The sequence below is a fragment of the Ovis canadensis genome, chromosome 10 (assembly GCF_042477335.2).
Source record: "Ovis canadensis isolate MfBH-ARS-UI-01 breed Bighorn chromosome 10, ARS-UI_OviCan_v2, whole genome shotgun sequence".
Classification (NCBI taxonomy): Eukaryota; Metazoa; Chordata; class Mammalia; order Artiodactyla; family Bovidae; genus Ovis; species Ovis canadensis.
In genome coordinates, this window is record NC_091254.1 from 26,363,046 (window position 1) to 26,381,416 (window position 18,371).

The 18,371-nt window shown below is 40.5% G+C and overlaps 1 protein-coding gene across 4 annotated transcripts in view; it reads right to left on the minus strand.

Moving 5' to 3' along the window:
* VWA8 (von Willebrand factor A domain containing 8) overlaps positions 1-18,371 on the minus strand; it is a 383,224-nt gene that overhangs the window by 266,469 nt on the left and 98,384 nt on the right. For all 4 annotated transcript variants that reach the window (XR_011259328.1, XM_069601241.1, XM_069601242.1 and 1 more), the window contains 2 exons: positions 16,893-17,006; positions 690-858 (listed from right to left, as the gene is read on the minus strand). Coding sequence is in view for 3 of the 4 variants with exons in the window: in XM_069601241.1 (XP_069457342.1) it covers positions 690-858; positions 16,893-17,006 (283 nt within the window). In the remaining variant the exon portion in view is untranslated. The remainder of the gene's footprint in view (positions 1-689; positions 859-16,892; positions 17,007-18,371) is intronic.

The window sequence follows — 18,371 nt, forward strand, 5'->3', positions numbered from 1 at the left end:
AACATACTGCTTGGTTAAGGCAGACATCACAATAAGAGATTACAAACACTACAAGCCACTAGACAGCTAACCAGTTAAGTATAGGCTATCTTACAATCCCAAGGGGACCAGAAATACCTAGGATTTTTTACAAAACCTATGGAACTAAAATATATTTGGCCTCCTCTTGTAGTTGGAGAAGGAAATGGCAGCCTACTCTAATTTCCTGCCTGGGAAATCCCACAGACAGAGGAGCCTAGTGGGCTTCAGTCAATGGGTTCAATGAAAGTTGGACATGACTTAGCAACTAAACCACCACCACCACCCCTTTTAGTCGGAGCTGTAAATAGTCACCTTTGGCTGAATCTAAAAGGAAAAAGAATCCCCAAACTGTCTCCACAGGAGGAAAATGGAGAGACAGCCCAAATGCCTGGTTCTTAAGGTGTGGTCAGCATCAGCATTGCCTGAGTACTTCAGACAAGTAAATTCTCATTTCCATCCCAGAATCACTGGCTCGGTGATCTGTAAGTTAACAAGCCCTCCAGATGATCCTGAAAAGTGTTGACGTCTGAGAACCATTTTATAAGGAAATTTGGAAATAAACAGTGAGAAAAAGCCAAAAATATCCAACTCTGGCTCAAGCAGGTGTCAAAAATGCCTTAAAAAGAGAGTAACTGAAGGCAACAGGCTTGTGCTGGCCTCACTCTTACCATTTCCTTAATCACTTGGATTTCTTCACTTTTGACAAGTGGTTTCATGTAATGGAAAAAGAACATGGTTAAAAATTCTGGCCCCAGCCACTGCTGTGTTGTGCTTCCAATAACAGGGGGTTCTGCCAAGGCGATGATTCTGAAGGAGGGGTGAACAGGAAAAATCGATCTAAAAGAAAAAAAAAAATCTTTTTAAGCATAACCTTTTGTGTCAGAAATTAGGCCACAGTAGCTAAAACCTGGGCAATAATAAGACTATGTTACAGATAAAGCTATTACCCAAAGAACAAGCTTTGAAAAAACAAAGGTCAGGATATTCTAAAAACCTAAGATTAAAACAAAAGAAGAATTACCAAAGGTTAATATATGATGTACCATGTCAACTGATGAAACTCTATCGCTGGCATGAATCACTGTTTTGGAAAACATGAATCCATGTTTTGGATACGTTGTTGTACCTACAATAAATTTACTCCATAGTCTCTTGAAGAAAAAAGTGAAAGCGAAAGTCATTCAGTCATGTTCAACTCTTTGTGACCCCATGGACAATACAGTCCATGGAGTTCTCCAGACCAGATTACTGGAGTGGGTAGCCTTTCTCTTCTCCAGGGGATCTTCCCAACCCAGGGATTGAACCCAGGTCTCCCACATTGCAGGCGGATTCTTTACCAGATGAACCACAAGGGAAACCCAATAGTCTTGAAACATAACCTCAAACAGTTCATATTCATTAGACAGGTCCCCTGTCTTTGTTCAAAATCTCCTGTCTTGCAAGGAACTTCTATGTCAGTCATAGAAAGACCAAGAAGCATTACTCAGGATGAAGAGACTTTTTACAATGCAGAAAATTTAAGTAGCATAGGGGATCAGATTAAAATTCAAATTTGGATTGGCAATAAGAACACTTAGGTCTTTAAAAGGTGGAGAAAAGTGAACTTCTATGTAATTCACTCTTTCGTCATTTAATAGGAAACAATGTGAGTTTTACAGTGATCTCTTTGATAAATCCCTGTTAGGGAATCTGAAGATGTAAATATAAGATAAGATTTCCCATGGTTTATGAAATGAACTTGAGTAGTTTTAGAAGAAGGAGCTAGAAACCCTTTATCATGATCTAATCATGAGTAATATCAGTTCTTGTCAATTCTCAAAACTGTAGCGCAAACAGAACTTTTGCGGGTTATATCATCCTTGCTGAGAAAGGAGAAATGAAACTCAAACATCTGCCAAGAGCTTCAGAAAAATGAAAATAAAGGGAGCGAAATGGCATTTCTTCATTGTCACCAACTATTATGATAGAACTCAACAGTTAACGTGGTTGGGGAGCGAGAATATTAGGAGATAAGACGTGTAGAGAGAATCAGATAAATACTCGGAAGATTTCAGATCAGAAAAAGTCCCCCCAATACAACAGAAAGGTTCACTGAGTCCCTGACAGTATGATTTAGAATTTTAGAGGGCCACAGCATCATTTGTAAGCCAGGGAAAAGCAGTTTATAGGAATGGTCATATGAAATGTCTGGGTGAGTTCATAAAAGCTACTAAATACCATTTCATTTCGCTAGGTGGGGGCTGGCGGGGGGTGGGATTTATTTATAGATATTCAAGCATAGTATGGGGATGATCTGTCCAAAGGCGTTGTACTAGGAAAAGAGAAAAGGATAACAACACAGATAACGACTTGAGAGTCCTAAGGACGGCACAATCACTCAGGATTGCTAGAAACTACAGTCACACAACAAAACCTGGGCAGAGAAAATTCTATGATCTGAAAAGAGATTATTCCATTTTCCACTTCTGTTAAGTGGTTTGCCATAATCCGGAAAGTCTGCTTCAGGGCCCAGCAACAGATGTCGGATTCATCTTTGATCCTCTTCTCTCCTAGCTGGGACAAAAGAAGGTGGGAGAGACAGAGCCTGCTTATTTGTGCTTTGCTCAGAATTAAAGCTGCAGATGTAGTTTTCCACTCAAGATGGTGAGAGACACTAAATTAGGGAGAAAACAAAACCAAAATCCAACAAGCAAGGGGAATTTCAATTGCCATCCTTAAACCAACAGGAGAAGCAGCAAGCGCCACAGGTACACTGTAGATTCAGACCTAGAACAACTAACATGAAAGCAAGCCAGGCTGGTTTTAACTTAAACACGGAGATGGTCATTGCTTAGGAGGTACACTGCGGCTTGCTTTTTGGTATGGACTCTAGCAGGGCGGTTTCCCAGGTGGTGCTAGTGGTAAAGAACCCACCTGCTGATGCAGGAGACGTAACAAATGTACTTCTATCCCTCGGTTGGGAAGAATCCCTGCAGTAGGAAATAGCAACAACCCACTCCAGTAATCTTGCCGAGAAACCTCCACGGACAGAGAAGCCTAGTGGGCTACAAACCATAAGTATTAATATAAGCTGACTATAAAAACAGCCAACTGCTAAATAACAGGAAGAAAGGACCTGTTTGCTTGTCAAGTTCTCCACAAAGGCTTCCTTACATATAAACAGGTCATATGGAAAGTTATTTTCTGATGGTGTTACGTTCTCTGAGTCTGACAGTTAGACAGCAGAGCACGCCTGAGGACGGGCCGTGTGCTTCCAGATGTGATATGGCATGCATGCGTGTGTGCTAGGTCTCTTCAGTCATGACCGACTCTGTGCGATCTTGTGGACGACAGCCCACCAGGCTCCTCTGTCCATGTAGTTCTCCAGACAAGAAGACTGGAGTGGATTTCCATGCCCTTCTATAGGGAATCTTCAAATCCAGGGATCAAACCCACATCTCTCACATCTCCTGCATTGCAAGTGGGTTCTTTACCACTAGTGCTACGTGAGGAGCCCCGTGATCTGACATACTGGTGGGTAACAGAAAGGCTGAAGAGGTAATAAATAATTGAGAATTAGGAAACATGCACTATGAAAATTTAAAATCAAGGTTAACTTCAATGTTACTAGAATTTAACAACAAATAACAACTGAAACTAAAGATATAGATTAACTTCAGATGAACAGATACCATTTCATAAAGATTAAAAAACTTTAAAGCAGAAAGATCTTTTACAAAGGCTTAAAATATTGGGGCCAATATGTTTGTTTGGGGTCATAAGTAAAAGTTTTTAGAAAGTAAAGTACTTTCCAATGCTTCTCAGCAATAAAAAGGAAATGAATTATCGGTATACAACAACATGGAATATCTCAAAATAATTACGCTGAGAGGCCAGACCCAAAGAACACACACTGTGCAAATACATTTATTTAAAGCTCTAGAAAAATGCACATAGGAAATTTTCTATAAAGAAAGCTGAGCGCCAAAGAATTGATGCTTTTGAACTGTGGTGTTGGAGAAAACTCTTGAGAATCCCTTGGACTGCAAGGAGCTCCAACCAGTCCATTCTAAAGGAAATCAGTCCTGAATATTCATTGGAAGGACTGATGCTGAAGCTGAAGCTCCAATACTTTGGCCACCTGATGCGAAGAGCTGACTCATTTGAAAAGATACTGATGCTGGGAAAGATTGAAGGCAGGAGGAGAAGGGGATGACAGAGGATGAGATGGTTGGATGGCCTCACCAACTCAGCGGACATGAGTCTGAGTAAACTCTAGGAGTTGGTGATGGACAAGGAGGCCTGGAGTGCTGCCATCCATGGGGTCACAAAGAGTTGGACACAACTGAGCGACTGAACTGAACTGAGAAAATGCACGTTATATAAACTATCAGGGAGCAGATTCCTGGGGTAGAGAGGGTGGTGAGAAGGATTAAAAAGGGGTCTGACAGCACTTTGGAGATCATGGAGGTATTTATTATCTTGATTGTGGTGACCGTTTCATAGGTGTATAAAATATAAAAAATTATCAAACTGTACATCTGTAAATATACAGATTTATATATTTGAATTACAATGCTATTAATAAAACCAAAACTTCAATAAATTTCTATCTTCTGACAGAAATTATATGCTACATTTTTGTCAAATGTGTATGTTAAAGAACCTGAAACAATAACATAGGTTTTTATAAAGATATTAATCATGAACTGGAAAAGGATTTTGTAACTGGCCTTTCACACCATAATACTAATGTTCCAACTCAGAACCTGGAGGTTATGCAGGTCTGTACACAGTCTGTATTTCTCCTGCTTTGCAATGTAGCAAAGCAAACTCCTACTTCGTCTTTATACCACACAATGTCTAGTGTGACAGATAAGTAAATAGTTAAATAGATAAATGTATTGCTGCTGTTAATAACCATCACTGCAAGAAACTTTTTGAAGACCTTTGTTGGCAAGGACAAAACAAAGGTAAGTGATAAGAAGTGAGAATAATGGTTTTTCATTAAGAGCAGAGCAGCTAGCCTAAATCTGGTCTTGAATGAGTTTTTGAGTGAAGGTGCATTGTTGTATCAAACATGTGATACATTTGTGTATAAAAAGACAAAAGCAACACATACAATAATAAGTAATAAGGCTTCCCTGGTGGCTCAGTGGTAAAGAATTTACCTGCAATGCAGGACGCTGCCTGCAATGCATTGGATCCCTGGGTCAGGAAGACCCCCTGGAGAAAGAAATGGTAACCCACTCCAGTATTCTTGCCAGGGAAACCCCATGGACAGAGAAGCCTGGCAGGTTACGGTCCATGGGGTGCAAAGAGTTGGACACAACTTCATGACTAAACACCACCACCACAGACCCTTCATAAGCACAGAGTGTAGAACTTTTCCTTGACCATAAAAATGTTTAGGATTATTTTTCAAAATCAGAATTTGCTAACGGCACTTTGTTTTGAGAACCAAACATAGAGACTTGGGCATAAAATCCTGGATCTAACTTGAATTTTGTTAAAAATGTACACAGACTAATTTTCCAGCAAAGAGATCCTGAGGTTTCTAGGGGAAGTAGGAGAGAATGCTCGATCCTAACTACCTTCAAACGTGAGTAAGAGTAAAATCTAACAGATTGACGATTGTGTCCAATGTCCACTTACAGTCCATAAGTGATTAATAGAAACTGGAAGATTATAAACTGTCCTCAATGTTTAACCATAATCAATAAAAAATATTCAATAAAAATACAAAAACATTAGAGCATATATAATTACAACTGAGACTAGGCCTCTAATCTTTATTGCTTTCCTGAGATAACCAGAAGCCTATTTTTGGTAAAATAAACTTGGTAATTCATGGAGGTTCTCACCCACCCTCATCTAGGCTCTGACCAGCAGCAGGAAGGGACACATTTAGAAGCCTGTAGTATTTGTACTCCTCCTTTCCCCAAAGAAATTTTTCCCATCAAAGGAAATAGTTCTATTTTGGTCCTTACTTCCTGTGGGAAATGCTGGCATGGTGTCTGGTGAGCGCAGCCATCATGTTATTTCTAACCCCGATGTCCACAGTCTCCCAGGTGTCCTGCACTAGAAGGAAAGTCATTAGCTGCAAAGAATACCTGCAGAGCACTACAGAAACGATTGAGGTATATGGTGAAATTAGAACACAAAGAAGGTCAGCAGAGGAGTGGAATATAATTGTAACGAAACTAGGTTTCATACTATGAAGTTGAAAGGCTTGGTAGCTCACTGCTAGTAGCTGATAATTATGAGACTCTATGTTATCAGACTTGTCATTAAGAGAAAAGTAGTCTTAATTAGTAGGTTCATAAAAGAAAACATTGCTAACTCAGAAAGTTATCGAAAACTGGATGAAATTACCAAACTTCGAAAACTGGATGAACTCACTTTACCTTGAGTTTTCTAGAATTTGTTCTGGGTTAAGATTTATTCATGATTCTAAAACATTTACTAAGTGTTCTACTATGTATCAGATACTGTGACACTTGAAACAAAGAGATGAAGTATAGGGCATTAGAGGGCCCGCACAACATTACAGTCCTCGGTTCCAGTTTTTTCCTAAGACCCAAGTGCATCTTCTCCCTCCCTTTGAACACGTGATACCACCAAATTCCTTTCTGTGACAATTTAAGGTTGTTCTTTTGTTGCTGTTACTTGTAACTGAAGGATTCCTGCTGAACACAAATATGAAAATTGTTCCTATCTGAAAGCCAAAATGTATCTAAATTTACCAAACTGGGTCTAGAAGCAAAGTAGCCTAAATCTGACTTCCTTTCACTCTACCTTTGATCATTCTCTCTCTCTCAAATTCCCCACAAGGAAACAAAGTATTAATAGCTGAGTTTATTTAAAGATGAAGAGAAATAATAATCACTTTGCTGCACCTCAGTCCTATGCTTAGGTATGGAATGAAGGGATAGAAGATTTGAGTTATGAGTTTCTAATTTATAGTTCAGATGCTAATGCCAAGAGCGACATATTAGATACGGACAGAACACAGGGTCAATTCAAGCTACTTGTCAAGTAATATGACAATGGGTCATATTACTTACAAGAACAACTCAGGAAACAAATTAATTTTCTCACAGGACACAAATTTCCCACTTTTCATGCTATGGTATGTCCTTTCGGTGGAGCTGCCCATACTCAACCAAATGAAAACAGCCTGGACAGATACAGTCAAGTGGCTGAAAGGAAGAATCTAATCTACTATAACCCTAAAGGACAACATGTTTATTCTAAGAAAACAGTGTGTTTCTCTGGTTTAAAGAAATGAGGAACACTGTTAAGGAAAGGAACCAGGCTGTCAACTGGCAGAAATACTTTGGACAAAGAGGAGAATTCATTTTGAGACAACCCGCCTCTGAAAAGTTAATAAAGTCCTGATAAATTCATAGAATGTAAGAGAAAGAAAGAGAAGTTCAGCCCAGGAGGCTCAACACCTAACTGATGATATATACAGAAGAGACACCAGCGGAAACTGGAGTGTGGGAGTGGAGAGGGATGACGTGTACGCTGCACGTATGGAGAGCAACAAGTCCAACACGCCACGGGAGAAGGATGAAATGGACAGAAGATGAAACTGATAGGATACCTGATGTGCCTGAATGTGCTGAGAGGAGATACAGACAACAGGCAAAGTGCCTCTACAAATTTAAGAGGATAGAAATTATATCAACTGTTTTTTCCAAACACAACAGTATGAAACTAGAATCAATTAGATGAAGAGAAACAGGGTCTTCCCTGGTGGCGCAGGGAAGTAGAAGTGGTTAAGAATCTGGCTGCCAATGCAGGGACCACGGGTTCCACCCCTGGTCTGGGAAGACTGCACCTGCCACGGGGCAACTAAGCCCGTGCTCCACAAGGAGAGAAGCCGCCTCAACGAGAAGTCTCTGCACTGCCAACTAGAGGGCAGGCCCTGCTCACTGCAACTAGAGAAAGTCCACGCACAGCAACAAAGACCCACTACAGCTGTAAACTAATTAACTGAAAAAAGAAATGGGAAAACACAAACACGTGGATACTAACCAACATGCTGCTAAAAAAAAAAACCCATGGGTCAATAAAGAAACTGAAGGTGAAACCAGACAATATCTCAAGACAAACTGAAAATAAAAACACAGCTTTCCAACATCTATATGAGACAGCAAAAGCAGTTCTAAGAGGGAAGTTCATAGCAACACAGCCTACCCCAAGAAACAGGAAAATTCTCAAACCTAAGTTACCATCTAACAGAATTAGAAAAAGAACAAAAGCCCAAAGTCAGCAGAAGGAAAGGGAAAAAAAAATCAGAGAGAGAACAAGTAGACACCAAAAAATAATTGAAAAGATCTATGAAACCGAGAGCAGTCTTTTTTTCCTTAATGATAAACAAAACGGATAAGCCTTTAGTCAGACTCATCTAGGGGGAAAAAAAAAGAGGACCCAAATAAGCAAAATAAGCAATGAAAGAGAAGTTACAACCGATATCGCAGAGGTTAAAAAAACATAACAGAATATTATGAACAGTTACATGCCAACAAATTAGATAACTAGAATAAATGGATGAATTTCTAGACAGATACTATCTTGCCAGACTGAATCAGGAAGAAACAGACAATCTGAACAGACTGATCACTAGTAGTGAAATTGAATTAGTATTCAAAACACTCCCATGCAAGTCCAAGATCGGATGGCTTCACAGGGAAATTCTATCAAAAGAAGGGCTAATAGCTATTCTTCTCTAACTACTCCAAAAAATCAAAGATAAGGGAACACAAATTTTTTCTACAAGGCCATCACTACCCTTATAGCAAAACCAAACTAAGACAGTACAAAAAAAGAATATTAGATGCTAAAATAAATGCAAAAATTATTGACAAAATAATAACAAACCAAATTCAATACAGAAGAATGTGAATATAGATGCAAAATTTTTTGACAAAAATAATAATAAACCAAATTCAACAATATATAAACAGGATTATATACCATCATCAAGAAGGATTTATTTCAGGGCTGCAAGGATGATTAAATGTCCACAAATCAATCAATGTGATATATTACATCAAGAAAAATAAGGTTAGAAATCACATGATCATCTTAATAGATGCAAGAAAAGCATTTGACAAAATTCAATATCCATGTATGATAAAAAAAAAAACTCTCATCAAAATTGGTATAGAGGAGACATATCTCAACATAATAAAGGCCATTTATGGCAACCCAGAGCAAACATTAACAAAACAAAAAGGCAACCTGTGGAATGGGAGAAGGTGTTTGCAAATGATATGTCTGATTAGGGATTAATATCCACAAAACACAAACAGCTCATACAGCTTAACACCAAACAAAACCAAACCAAACAACCTGACTGAAAAATGGCAGAAGTTGTGAGTAAGTATTTTTCCAAACAAGTTTTACAGATGGCCAAAAGGTACCTGAAAAGAATGTTCAGCATGGCTAATCATTAGAGAAATGGAAATCGGAACTACAGTGACATACCCTCTCACACCTGTCTCACTGGCTATCACCAAAAAGACCACAGGCACCAAATGCTGCTGAGGATGTGGAGAAGAGGGAACCCTGGCACACTGCTGGTGGGATGTAAATTGGGGTTGCCTCTATGGAAAGCCATATGGAGGTTCCTCAAAAAAAAAAAAAAAGGCAAGCTAAAAATGGAACTACCACACGATCCAGCAATTCTACTCCTAAGTATATAACCCAAGAAAATGGAAACACTAATTTGAAGAGATACATGGACCTCAATGTTCACAGCAACATTAATTACAGTAGATGCAATATGGAAACAACCTAAGCGCTCATCAACAGATGAATGGATACAGAAGCTGTGGCACACACATACTGGAATATTCCTCCGTGTAAAAAGAATGGAACGCTGCCATGTGCAGCAATGCGACTGAATCTAGAGAATATTATGCTAGGCGCAGTAAGTTAGACAGAGACACATGGCTGTATGCTTTCGCTTGTGGAATCTAAAACAAACAAACGGAACGAGAGAACAGATGAATGCAACAGATACAGGGAACAAACTAGTAGTTACCAGCCGGGAGAGAAGTGGAGAGGAGCAAGACAGAACTGGAAGATTAAGACGTACAAACTACAAGGTATAAGATAAGTTACAAAGATACATCGTACAGCACAGGGAATAGTTTATAATAACTTTACATGGAGCAGAATCTGTAGAAATATTGAATCACTAAGTTGTACACCTGAAAATAATATTACAAATCAACTACAGTTCAACTAACACACACACACACATACACTCACACACAAAAATATCTGTATAATAACTGGATACTTTCTTGGATTATATACTAGTTGTCTTAAAAATAAAAAGTCAAGCCAAATTGGAAAGCTTATTTTTTTGGTGCAAATAAAGTATAAACTTATATTTGCCAACTCTTTAAAGAAACTCACCTTCACTAATAAGTTTCTGCGAGGTAACAAGAGATCAAATCACAATCCTAAAGGGAATCAGTACTGAATATTCATGGAAAGGACTGATGCTGAAGCTGAAACTCCAATACTTGGGCCACCTGATGCAAAGAACTGACTCATTTGAAAAGACCCTGATGCTGAGGAAGATTGAGGGCGGGAAGAGAAGGGGATGACAGAGGATGAGATGGTTGGATGGCATCACCAACTCAATGGACATGACTCTGAGTAAGCTCCAAGAGCTGGTGATGGGCAGGGAAGCCTGGCGTGCTGCAGTCCATGGGGTCGCAAAGAGTTGGACATGACTGAGCGACTGAACTGAACTCAGTAAGAAAAAAGAAAAGAAAGTTACTTCTTTATCTGGGTTCCCATAGCATTATGTAGACATCTTTATTGTAATATTTTAAAGCTGCATTTTAATTTTTTATTTATATATCTGCCGTTCTTCATATGTAGGCAAATACTAACTTTAGGAAAAATAGAACATTTGTAAAAAGAGAAAAATAACTGTAGTCTACTGAATGATTCAGCAGTGTACGGTCCTTGTGCCATCACAATAATGCAAACACTGAATGAAGTTCCAAACGAAACTATTACCTAATATCTAGGAAGAATGGGAGATGGGAGGTATGCACGTGCAGTGGGAAGAAGGATGGTGGAAGAGACCTAAACTATAATTCTCCATGGTAGGAAATCAATGGGCAGTGCCCAACACCGAAAAACAAATCAAGCAATGTCAATAAAAGTTTACTACTTAGTTGACATAGAGGTAAATATCCAAAGAAACAGCTCAGAGTTCCAAGTGGTAGTCTCTGAGGAGGAAGCAACAGGAAAGTGTCCCAGGACACATAACAGAGGACCGGTATTTTTCCAGAAAAGCTTTGAAAAACTGCCTGGCTCAAGTTTTATGCATAATTAACAATAATTTTCAAAAAAACTTAAACAAAAATTTTAAAAATAAGTGAAGGAAGTAAGCAGTGCTATGATCTGTCTCCACCGGTTTCAGAGTGACTTCTGGAGACAGAACCGAGCCTGGTTTCATTCACGGGAATGATGAAAATCAAGAGTGATGAAGACAGGACGCTTTGGGAAAGAAGCACTATCAACCAGTCTGAGTCAAATCCTGAATGTGAAGCCTGGGGCCACTTCGTTCCTGAGAGTGTGCTCGTTTGTAAAACTGCTTGTGACCATGAGGGAGAACTTGGGTTCCTTCCATGGAAAAGGGCTGCCGTTTCCTGGACGTTTGGCGAGCAGACAATGCCCCTCAAGTCCTGAGGGAAACCAACGGGCAGCCCTGCTGGGAGCTGTTGCCCAGCTGCTCTGATTCGTCTCCCTGAAAATGCAACCGCTCCCTGATAGGTGAGTCACAGGCAAATAAGGTACAGTAGTTGAATGTCATAAGGCCAAGGTATGATATGAGAGGGCTCTTTATAATTTGCCTCCCTAAACACTCAACCAAATCACTTACTGGGCTAGAAGGATCTGAGGATAGGCAACAGCCGTGTTAGTTCACAGTTCAGTCTCCCAGTCGTGTCCAACTCTGTGTGACCCCATGAATTGCAGCACGCCAGGCCTCCCTGTCCATCACCATCTCCCGGAGTTCACTGAGACTCACACCCATCGAGTCAGTGATGCCATCCAGCCATCTCATCCTCTGTCGTCCCCTTCTCCTCCTGCCCCCAATCCCTCCCAGCATCAGAGTCTTTTCCAATGAGTCAACTCTTCTCATGAGGTGGCCAAAGTACTTGAGCTTCAGCTTTAGCATCATTCCTTCCAAAGAAATCCCAGGGCTGATCTCCTTCAGAATGGACTGGTTGGATCTCCTTGCAGTCCAAGGGACTCTCAAGAGTCTTCCCAAACACCACAGTTCAAAAGCATCAATTCTTCGGTGCTCAGCCTTCTTCACAGTCCAACTCTCACATTCATACATGACCACAGGAAAAACCATAGCCTTGACTAGACGGACCTTAGTCGGCAAAGTAATGTCTCTGCTTTTGAATATATTATCTAGGTTGGTCATAACTTTTCTTCCAAGGACTAAGCGTCTTTTAATTTCATGGCTGCAGTCACCATCTGCAGTGATTTTGGAGCCAAAAAAAATAAAGTCTGACACTGTTTCCACTGTTTCCCCATCTATTTCCCATGAAGTGATGGGACCAGATGCCATGATCTTCGTTTTCTGAATGTTGACCTTTAGGCCAACTTTTTCGCTCCCCTCTTTCACTTTCATCAAGAGGCTTTTTAGCTCCTCTTCACTTTCTGCCATAAGGGTGGTGTCATCTGCATATCTGAGGTTATTGATATTTCTCCCGGCAATCTTGATTCCAGCTTGTGTTTCTTCTAGTCCAGCGTTTCTCATAATGTACTCTGCATATAAGTTAAATAAGCAGGGTGACAATATACAGCCTTGACGGACTCCTTTTCCAATTTGGAACCAGTCTGTTATTCCATGTCCAGTTCTAACTGTTGCTTCCTGACCTGCATACAGATTTCTCAAGAGGCAGGTTAGGTGGTCTGGTATTCCCATCTCTTTCAGAATTTTCCACAGTTTATTGTGATCCACACAGTCAAAGGCTTTGGCATAGTCAATAAAGCAGAAATAGATGTTTTTCTGGAACTCTCTTGCTTTTTCCATGATCCAGAGGATGTTGGCAATTGGATCTCTGGTTCCTCTGCTTTTTCTAAAACCAGCGTGAACATCAGGGAGTTCACGGTTCACGTATTGCTGAAGCCTGGCTTGGAGAATTTTGAGCATTACTTTACTAGCATGTGAGATGAGTGTAACTGTGCGGTAGTTTGAGCATTCTTTGGCATTGCGTTTCTTTGGAATTGGAATGAAAACTGACCTTTTCCTGTCCTGTGGCCACTGCTGAGTTTTCCAAATTCACTGGCATATTGAGTGCAGCACTTTCACAGCATCATCTTTCAGGATTTGAAACAGCTCAACTGGAATTCCATCAACTCCACTAGCTTTGTTCGTAGTGATGCTTTCTAAGGCTCACTTGACTTCACATTCCAAGATGTCTGGCTCTAGATTAGTGATCACATCATCATGATTATCTGGGTCGTGAAGATCTTTTTTGTACGGTTCTTCCGTGTATTCTTGCCACCTCTTCTTAATATCTTCTGCTTCTGTTAGGTCCAGACCATTTCTGTCCTTTATCAAGCCCATCTTTGCATGAAATGTTCCCTTGGTATCTCTAATTTTCTTGAAGAGATCTCTAGTCTTTCTCATTCTGTTCTTTTCCTCTATTTCTTTGCATTGATCTCTTCTTGCTATTCTTTGGAACTCTGCATTTAGATGCTTATATCTTTCCTTTTCTCTTTTGCTTTTCGCCTCTCTTCTTTTCACAGCTATTTGTAAGGCCTCCCCAGACAGCCATTTTGCTTTTTTGCATTTCTTTTCCATGGGGATGGTCTTGATTCCTGTCTCCTGTACAATGTCACAAACCTCATTCCATAGTTCATCAGGCACTCTATCTATCAGATCTAGGCCCTTAAATCTATTTCTCACTTCCACTGTATAATCATAAGGGATTTGATTTAGGTCATAGCTGAATGGTCTTGAGGTTCAAGCGAATTTTTACAGAGATAATAAGATTAAATATTTTCTCTCTACGAAAAAATTCCAAGGATAAAACATAAACAAAATAAGAAACACACATAATTAGCATTTGCTGGATTTCATTGTTTTAAATATGGCAGCAAGTTCTTTAGGGGAAGGAGTGGCTTCAATCAAGTAAGATTCAATTAAGTGACTGGGAATTCCCCAAAGTACTAATAATAATCTCTAATTATGTGAAGATATCCACAGAAATGTAATGAGGCAGAAAATTACTTATAATTGCTAGATCTCTTCTAAAGGAAAGCACAGTATGCAGCTGAAAGAAATATTTTCTTTGAAACTTCTTAATTTGAAGATTTTAGGGCACCAGGCATGAACTCTCAGTATAGCAGGGAGCAGGCTGGCCCTCAAAATCAGCGGGGACAGCCAATCTCACCTACAAACAATAAATGCTGGTAAGGATGTGGACAAAAGGAAACCCTCTACACTGTTGCTGAGAATGCACACTGATACAGCCACACGGGAAGCAGTACGAAGATTCCTTAAAAAACTGGGAATAAATCTACCATACGACCCAACAACCCCATGACTGGGCACATGCCCTGAGAAAGCCACAATTCTAAAAGACACATGTACCCCAACGTTGACTGCAGCTCTATCTACAACAGCCGAGACATGGAAACAACCCCAGGTGTCCATCTACAGATGAATGGACAAAGAAGACATGGTACATATATACAGCGGAATGTTACTCAGCTATAAAAAAAAAAGCAAATTCGAGCCAGTTCCAGTGAGGTGGATGAACCTATAGCCTATCACACAGACTGAAGTCACAAAGAGAGAAGCAAACATCGTGTATTAACGCACAGACATGAAATCTAGAAAAATGGTATTGATGAACCTATTTGCCGGGAAGGAATGGAGATGCAGATGCAGAGGTGAACTGGTGGACACAGTGGGGCAAGGAGAGAATGGGGTGAACGGAGAAAGCAGCGTCAATGCACATGCACTACCTTGTGTAAAACAGAGAGCTGGTGAGAAGTTGCTATGTGATACAGGGAGCCCAATCTGGCGCTCTGTGATGACCTAGACGGGTGGGATGAGGGCTGAGTGGGAGGGAGGCTCAAAAGAGAGGGCGTATGTGTATCATTATGGCTGATTCAGACTTCCCTGGTGGCTCAGATGGTAAAGCGTCAGCCTACAGTGTGGAATCCCTGGGTTGGGAAGATCCCCTGGAGAAGGGAATGGCAACCCACTCCAGTACTCTCGCCTGGAAAATCCCGTGAATGGAGGAGCGTGGTAGGTTATACAGTCCATGGGGATGCAAAGAGTTGGACACGACTGAGCGACTTCGCTTCACTTCTTCTTCATGGCTGGTTCACTGTTGTACAGCAGAAACCAACATGACATTTGAAAGCAATTTTCCTCCAATTAAAAGATAAATTTAAAAGAATTTTCCAACCCATAGGAAATTGGAAAGAATAGAATGTGAACACCCAAATATCCTTCACCTACATTTCACCAATTGTTAAGACTTCACCGCTTTGTGTTCTTGCTCTCCCTTGCTCTTTGTTTCTGTGTGGTACATTTAAATCCATTCATCACATCTTTTTTACCCTGAAATGTTTGGAAATAACTTGAAGGCATCTTTTTACATTATCCCTTAGATACTTCAGAATATGGGTCCTAGGAATAGAAATGTTCTCCTTTGTAAAAAAATCAATTAATAGAAAACTCAATTAAGAAGTCAGGAAGCCAGAAGGGGGAGCTCTCACGCCCTGTGACAGACAATAGCAGGGTCAACAGGAAGAAGAAAACCTTCCTTTTCTTGCCTGGCAAGAGCTCAGCCAATGAAAGACTTTTTGGCTGCTGGGAACAGAATGAAAAGACACTACACTTCCAACCCTCAATTCCACCAATGGACTCTGATCATTATAGCTCTTCCGACTTTCTTTTTCCCTTTTAGATGAGTCCTTCCTCCTCTTCTTGTTGCATAAGGACTTGCACGTAGCCCCCCATGATTAGAGACCCCTTAAATAAACCCATTTTTGTTGGAGAAACAACTGGAGGCCTGTTTGTTTTAGGTTAACACCTTCATAAACACAATACCATTATGAAACCTAAGAAAACTGACATTAATTCAATAACATGTAAACGTTTTCAATTGTCCCAAAATGTCTTTCATAGCTATTTTCACTTGATTTCCTGACCCAGGATCCAATACATTGAATTTGGTTGCCACAGTTCTGGAAGAAATGTTTAAATAAGACACAAAGGGCACTCCTGCATCAGGTGACAAACCCCAGAAGAAACTGATCACTTTCTTGGAGGGTTGGCACAGCTAAGTGTGAGACCCTTTTTGTTTTTTCCAAAATGATTCAAAATTTGGGGCCAAAATTGAACTGCTCGGACAACAGAAGAGGAATTATCTTCTTAAAGCTAATGCTCTCAGAAAATGTTCAAACACTTCCATAAAAGTAAGCTGAAAGTACAGAGTACACATGTTAGCTGCTAAGTCGTGTCCAACTCTTTGCAGCCCCCCTGCCAGGCTCCTCTGCACATGGGATTCTCCAGGCAAGAGTACTGGAGTGGGTTGCCATTTCCTTCTCCAGGGGATCTTCCTGATCCAGGGATCAAACCTGGGTCTCCTGCATTGTAGGCAGATTCTTTACTTCTGAGCCTCTAGGGAAGCCCTACAGAGTACATCTTGGAGAGCAAACTCAAGTTTTAAAAAGTGTGCGTATAAGATCTTGTCTAGGACACCAAATTATTAAGCTGTTCGAAGTGATCTTGGTTTGAGCCTAGGTTTAGAAGAATAATTTTTTAAGACATGCTCTTGACAAGAAGAATAAGAGTAGTATACCCCGATTACCTCTGCTGTAGCTGCTCATCAGAGACTTGCAGCTCCTCCTTCAAGCGCGTGTACCTATCCTCTCTCAGCAGCCTGGAGCCGTCATAGAGGCTTAGCTCCCGATCATGGATCAGCCTAATGGACAGCAGAAGGCCAGGAAACAAATGAATCAGTTTAAATGTGGAAGCTATTAGAGGTAGAATCAGTCAGGTAACATTTTAGTCATTTCTATTATTACTGTCAATTGAGTCTAACTAGTTTGTTAGACTCAAAATGCACTTTTTGATATTTTAAGTTGGCTAGTGCTGTTATACTTGGAAAAACAGTTGGTTTCTGTACTGGAGGGCAGTAGTCACGGTTACTAGATGTGAACAGGGAGGACGAGGAGGAGGAGAAGGAGCTGGAAAGGGGAAGGAGGAGGGAAACGAAAAGCAACAGCTGAATGAGTGATTGAGGATAACCACGAGGTAAATATTAATGAACGAGGCAATTGGCACACACTCCCTTGAGTCTAGGGTAACACTTTAAGGCATAGTATTATCAAAATAGTTCTATCTTTGCAATTACAGGATTTAGAATGTCTAAAATCTTCACAAGGAAATAACTAGTGCTCTTTCAGATACCAACTGTGATGGAACCTAGCCGTCCACAGCTCAAATAGCATTGTCTTCCAGACGCTGCAGAGCTTAAAGAGTGCTGTTCCAGATCCTACACCAGCCACTAAGGTTTCCTGATGTCCGCTGTGCAACTGCCCCACAGGCTCAGTGAACCCTGAGGAGAGGGGAGACTGCACACTGCAGGGGTCAGCAGCATGGGCACTCAGGCATGGCTGCAAGTCCCAGCCCTGTGCCTTATCCGTTGAATGACCGGGGAGGGAGAGAACTGACCCACCGGTCTAAAATTTTATCTTGTATAAAACTAGGGCAGTAACACCAACCTCACAGTATTGCTGTGAAAATTAAATAGCTAATGTAAGGCTGAACATAGTTGTTCTCAATCTTAGCTGCACATTAGAATCTACTGGGAGGAGGTTAAAAACACCAGTGTTCAGGTCTCACCCTGGATCAATTACATCAGGATTTGAGGAGGTGGAGACCAGGCATCAGTCATTTCTAAGCCTTCCTCCCATAAGGAGACTCCACAGCTGAGACTCTGAGAAACCCTGGCTTAGCACAAGGCCTCGCACAGATTAAGAACTCAATGGTAGCTGCTGCTGCTGTTACTACTACTTGGCCGCATGGACCAAGAAAGAACTAATAAAAGGAGGCAGCAGGCACTATTTCATTTGTGTTTGCATTTGTCTGTTTAGAAGAGGGAAAAACTGTAAATATATGGAATGTTTATGATAAATCACTGGAAGGTTGTGGTTATGACTTTTAAATGTTCTCAAACTGAATCAGGATTAACAGTGTTTTTAGAATCTTTAATTATATTCAGTACCTGCATCTCATCAAGGACAAAAAAATAACTTTGACTACTTAGTTGGGGAACTGGATTACT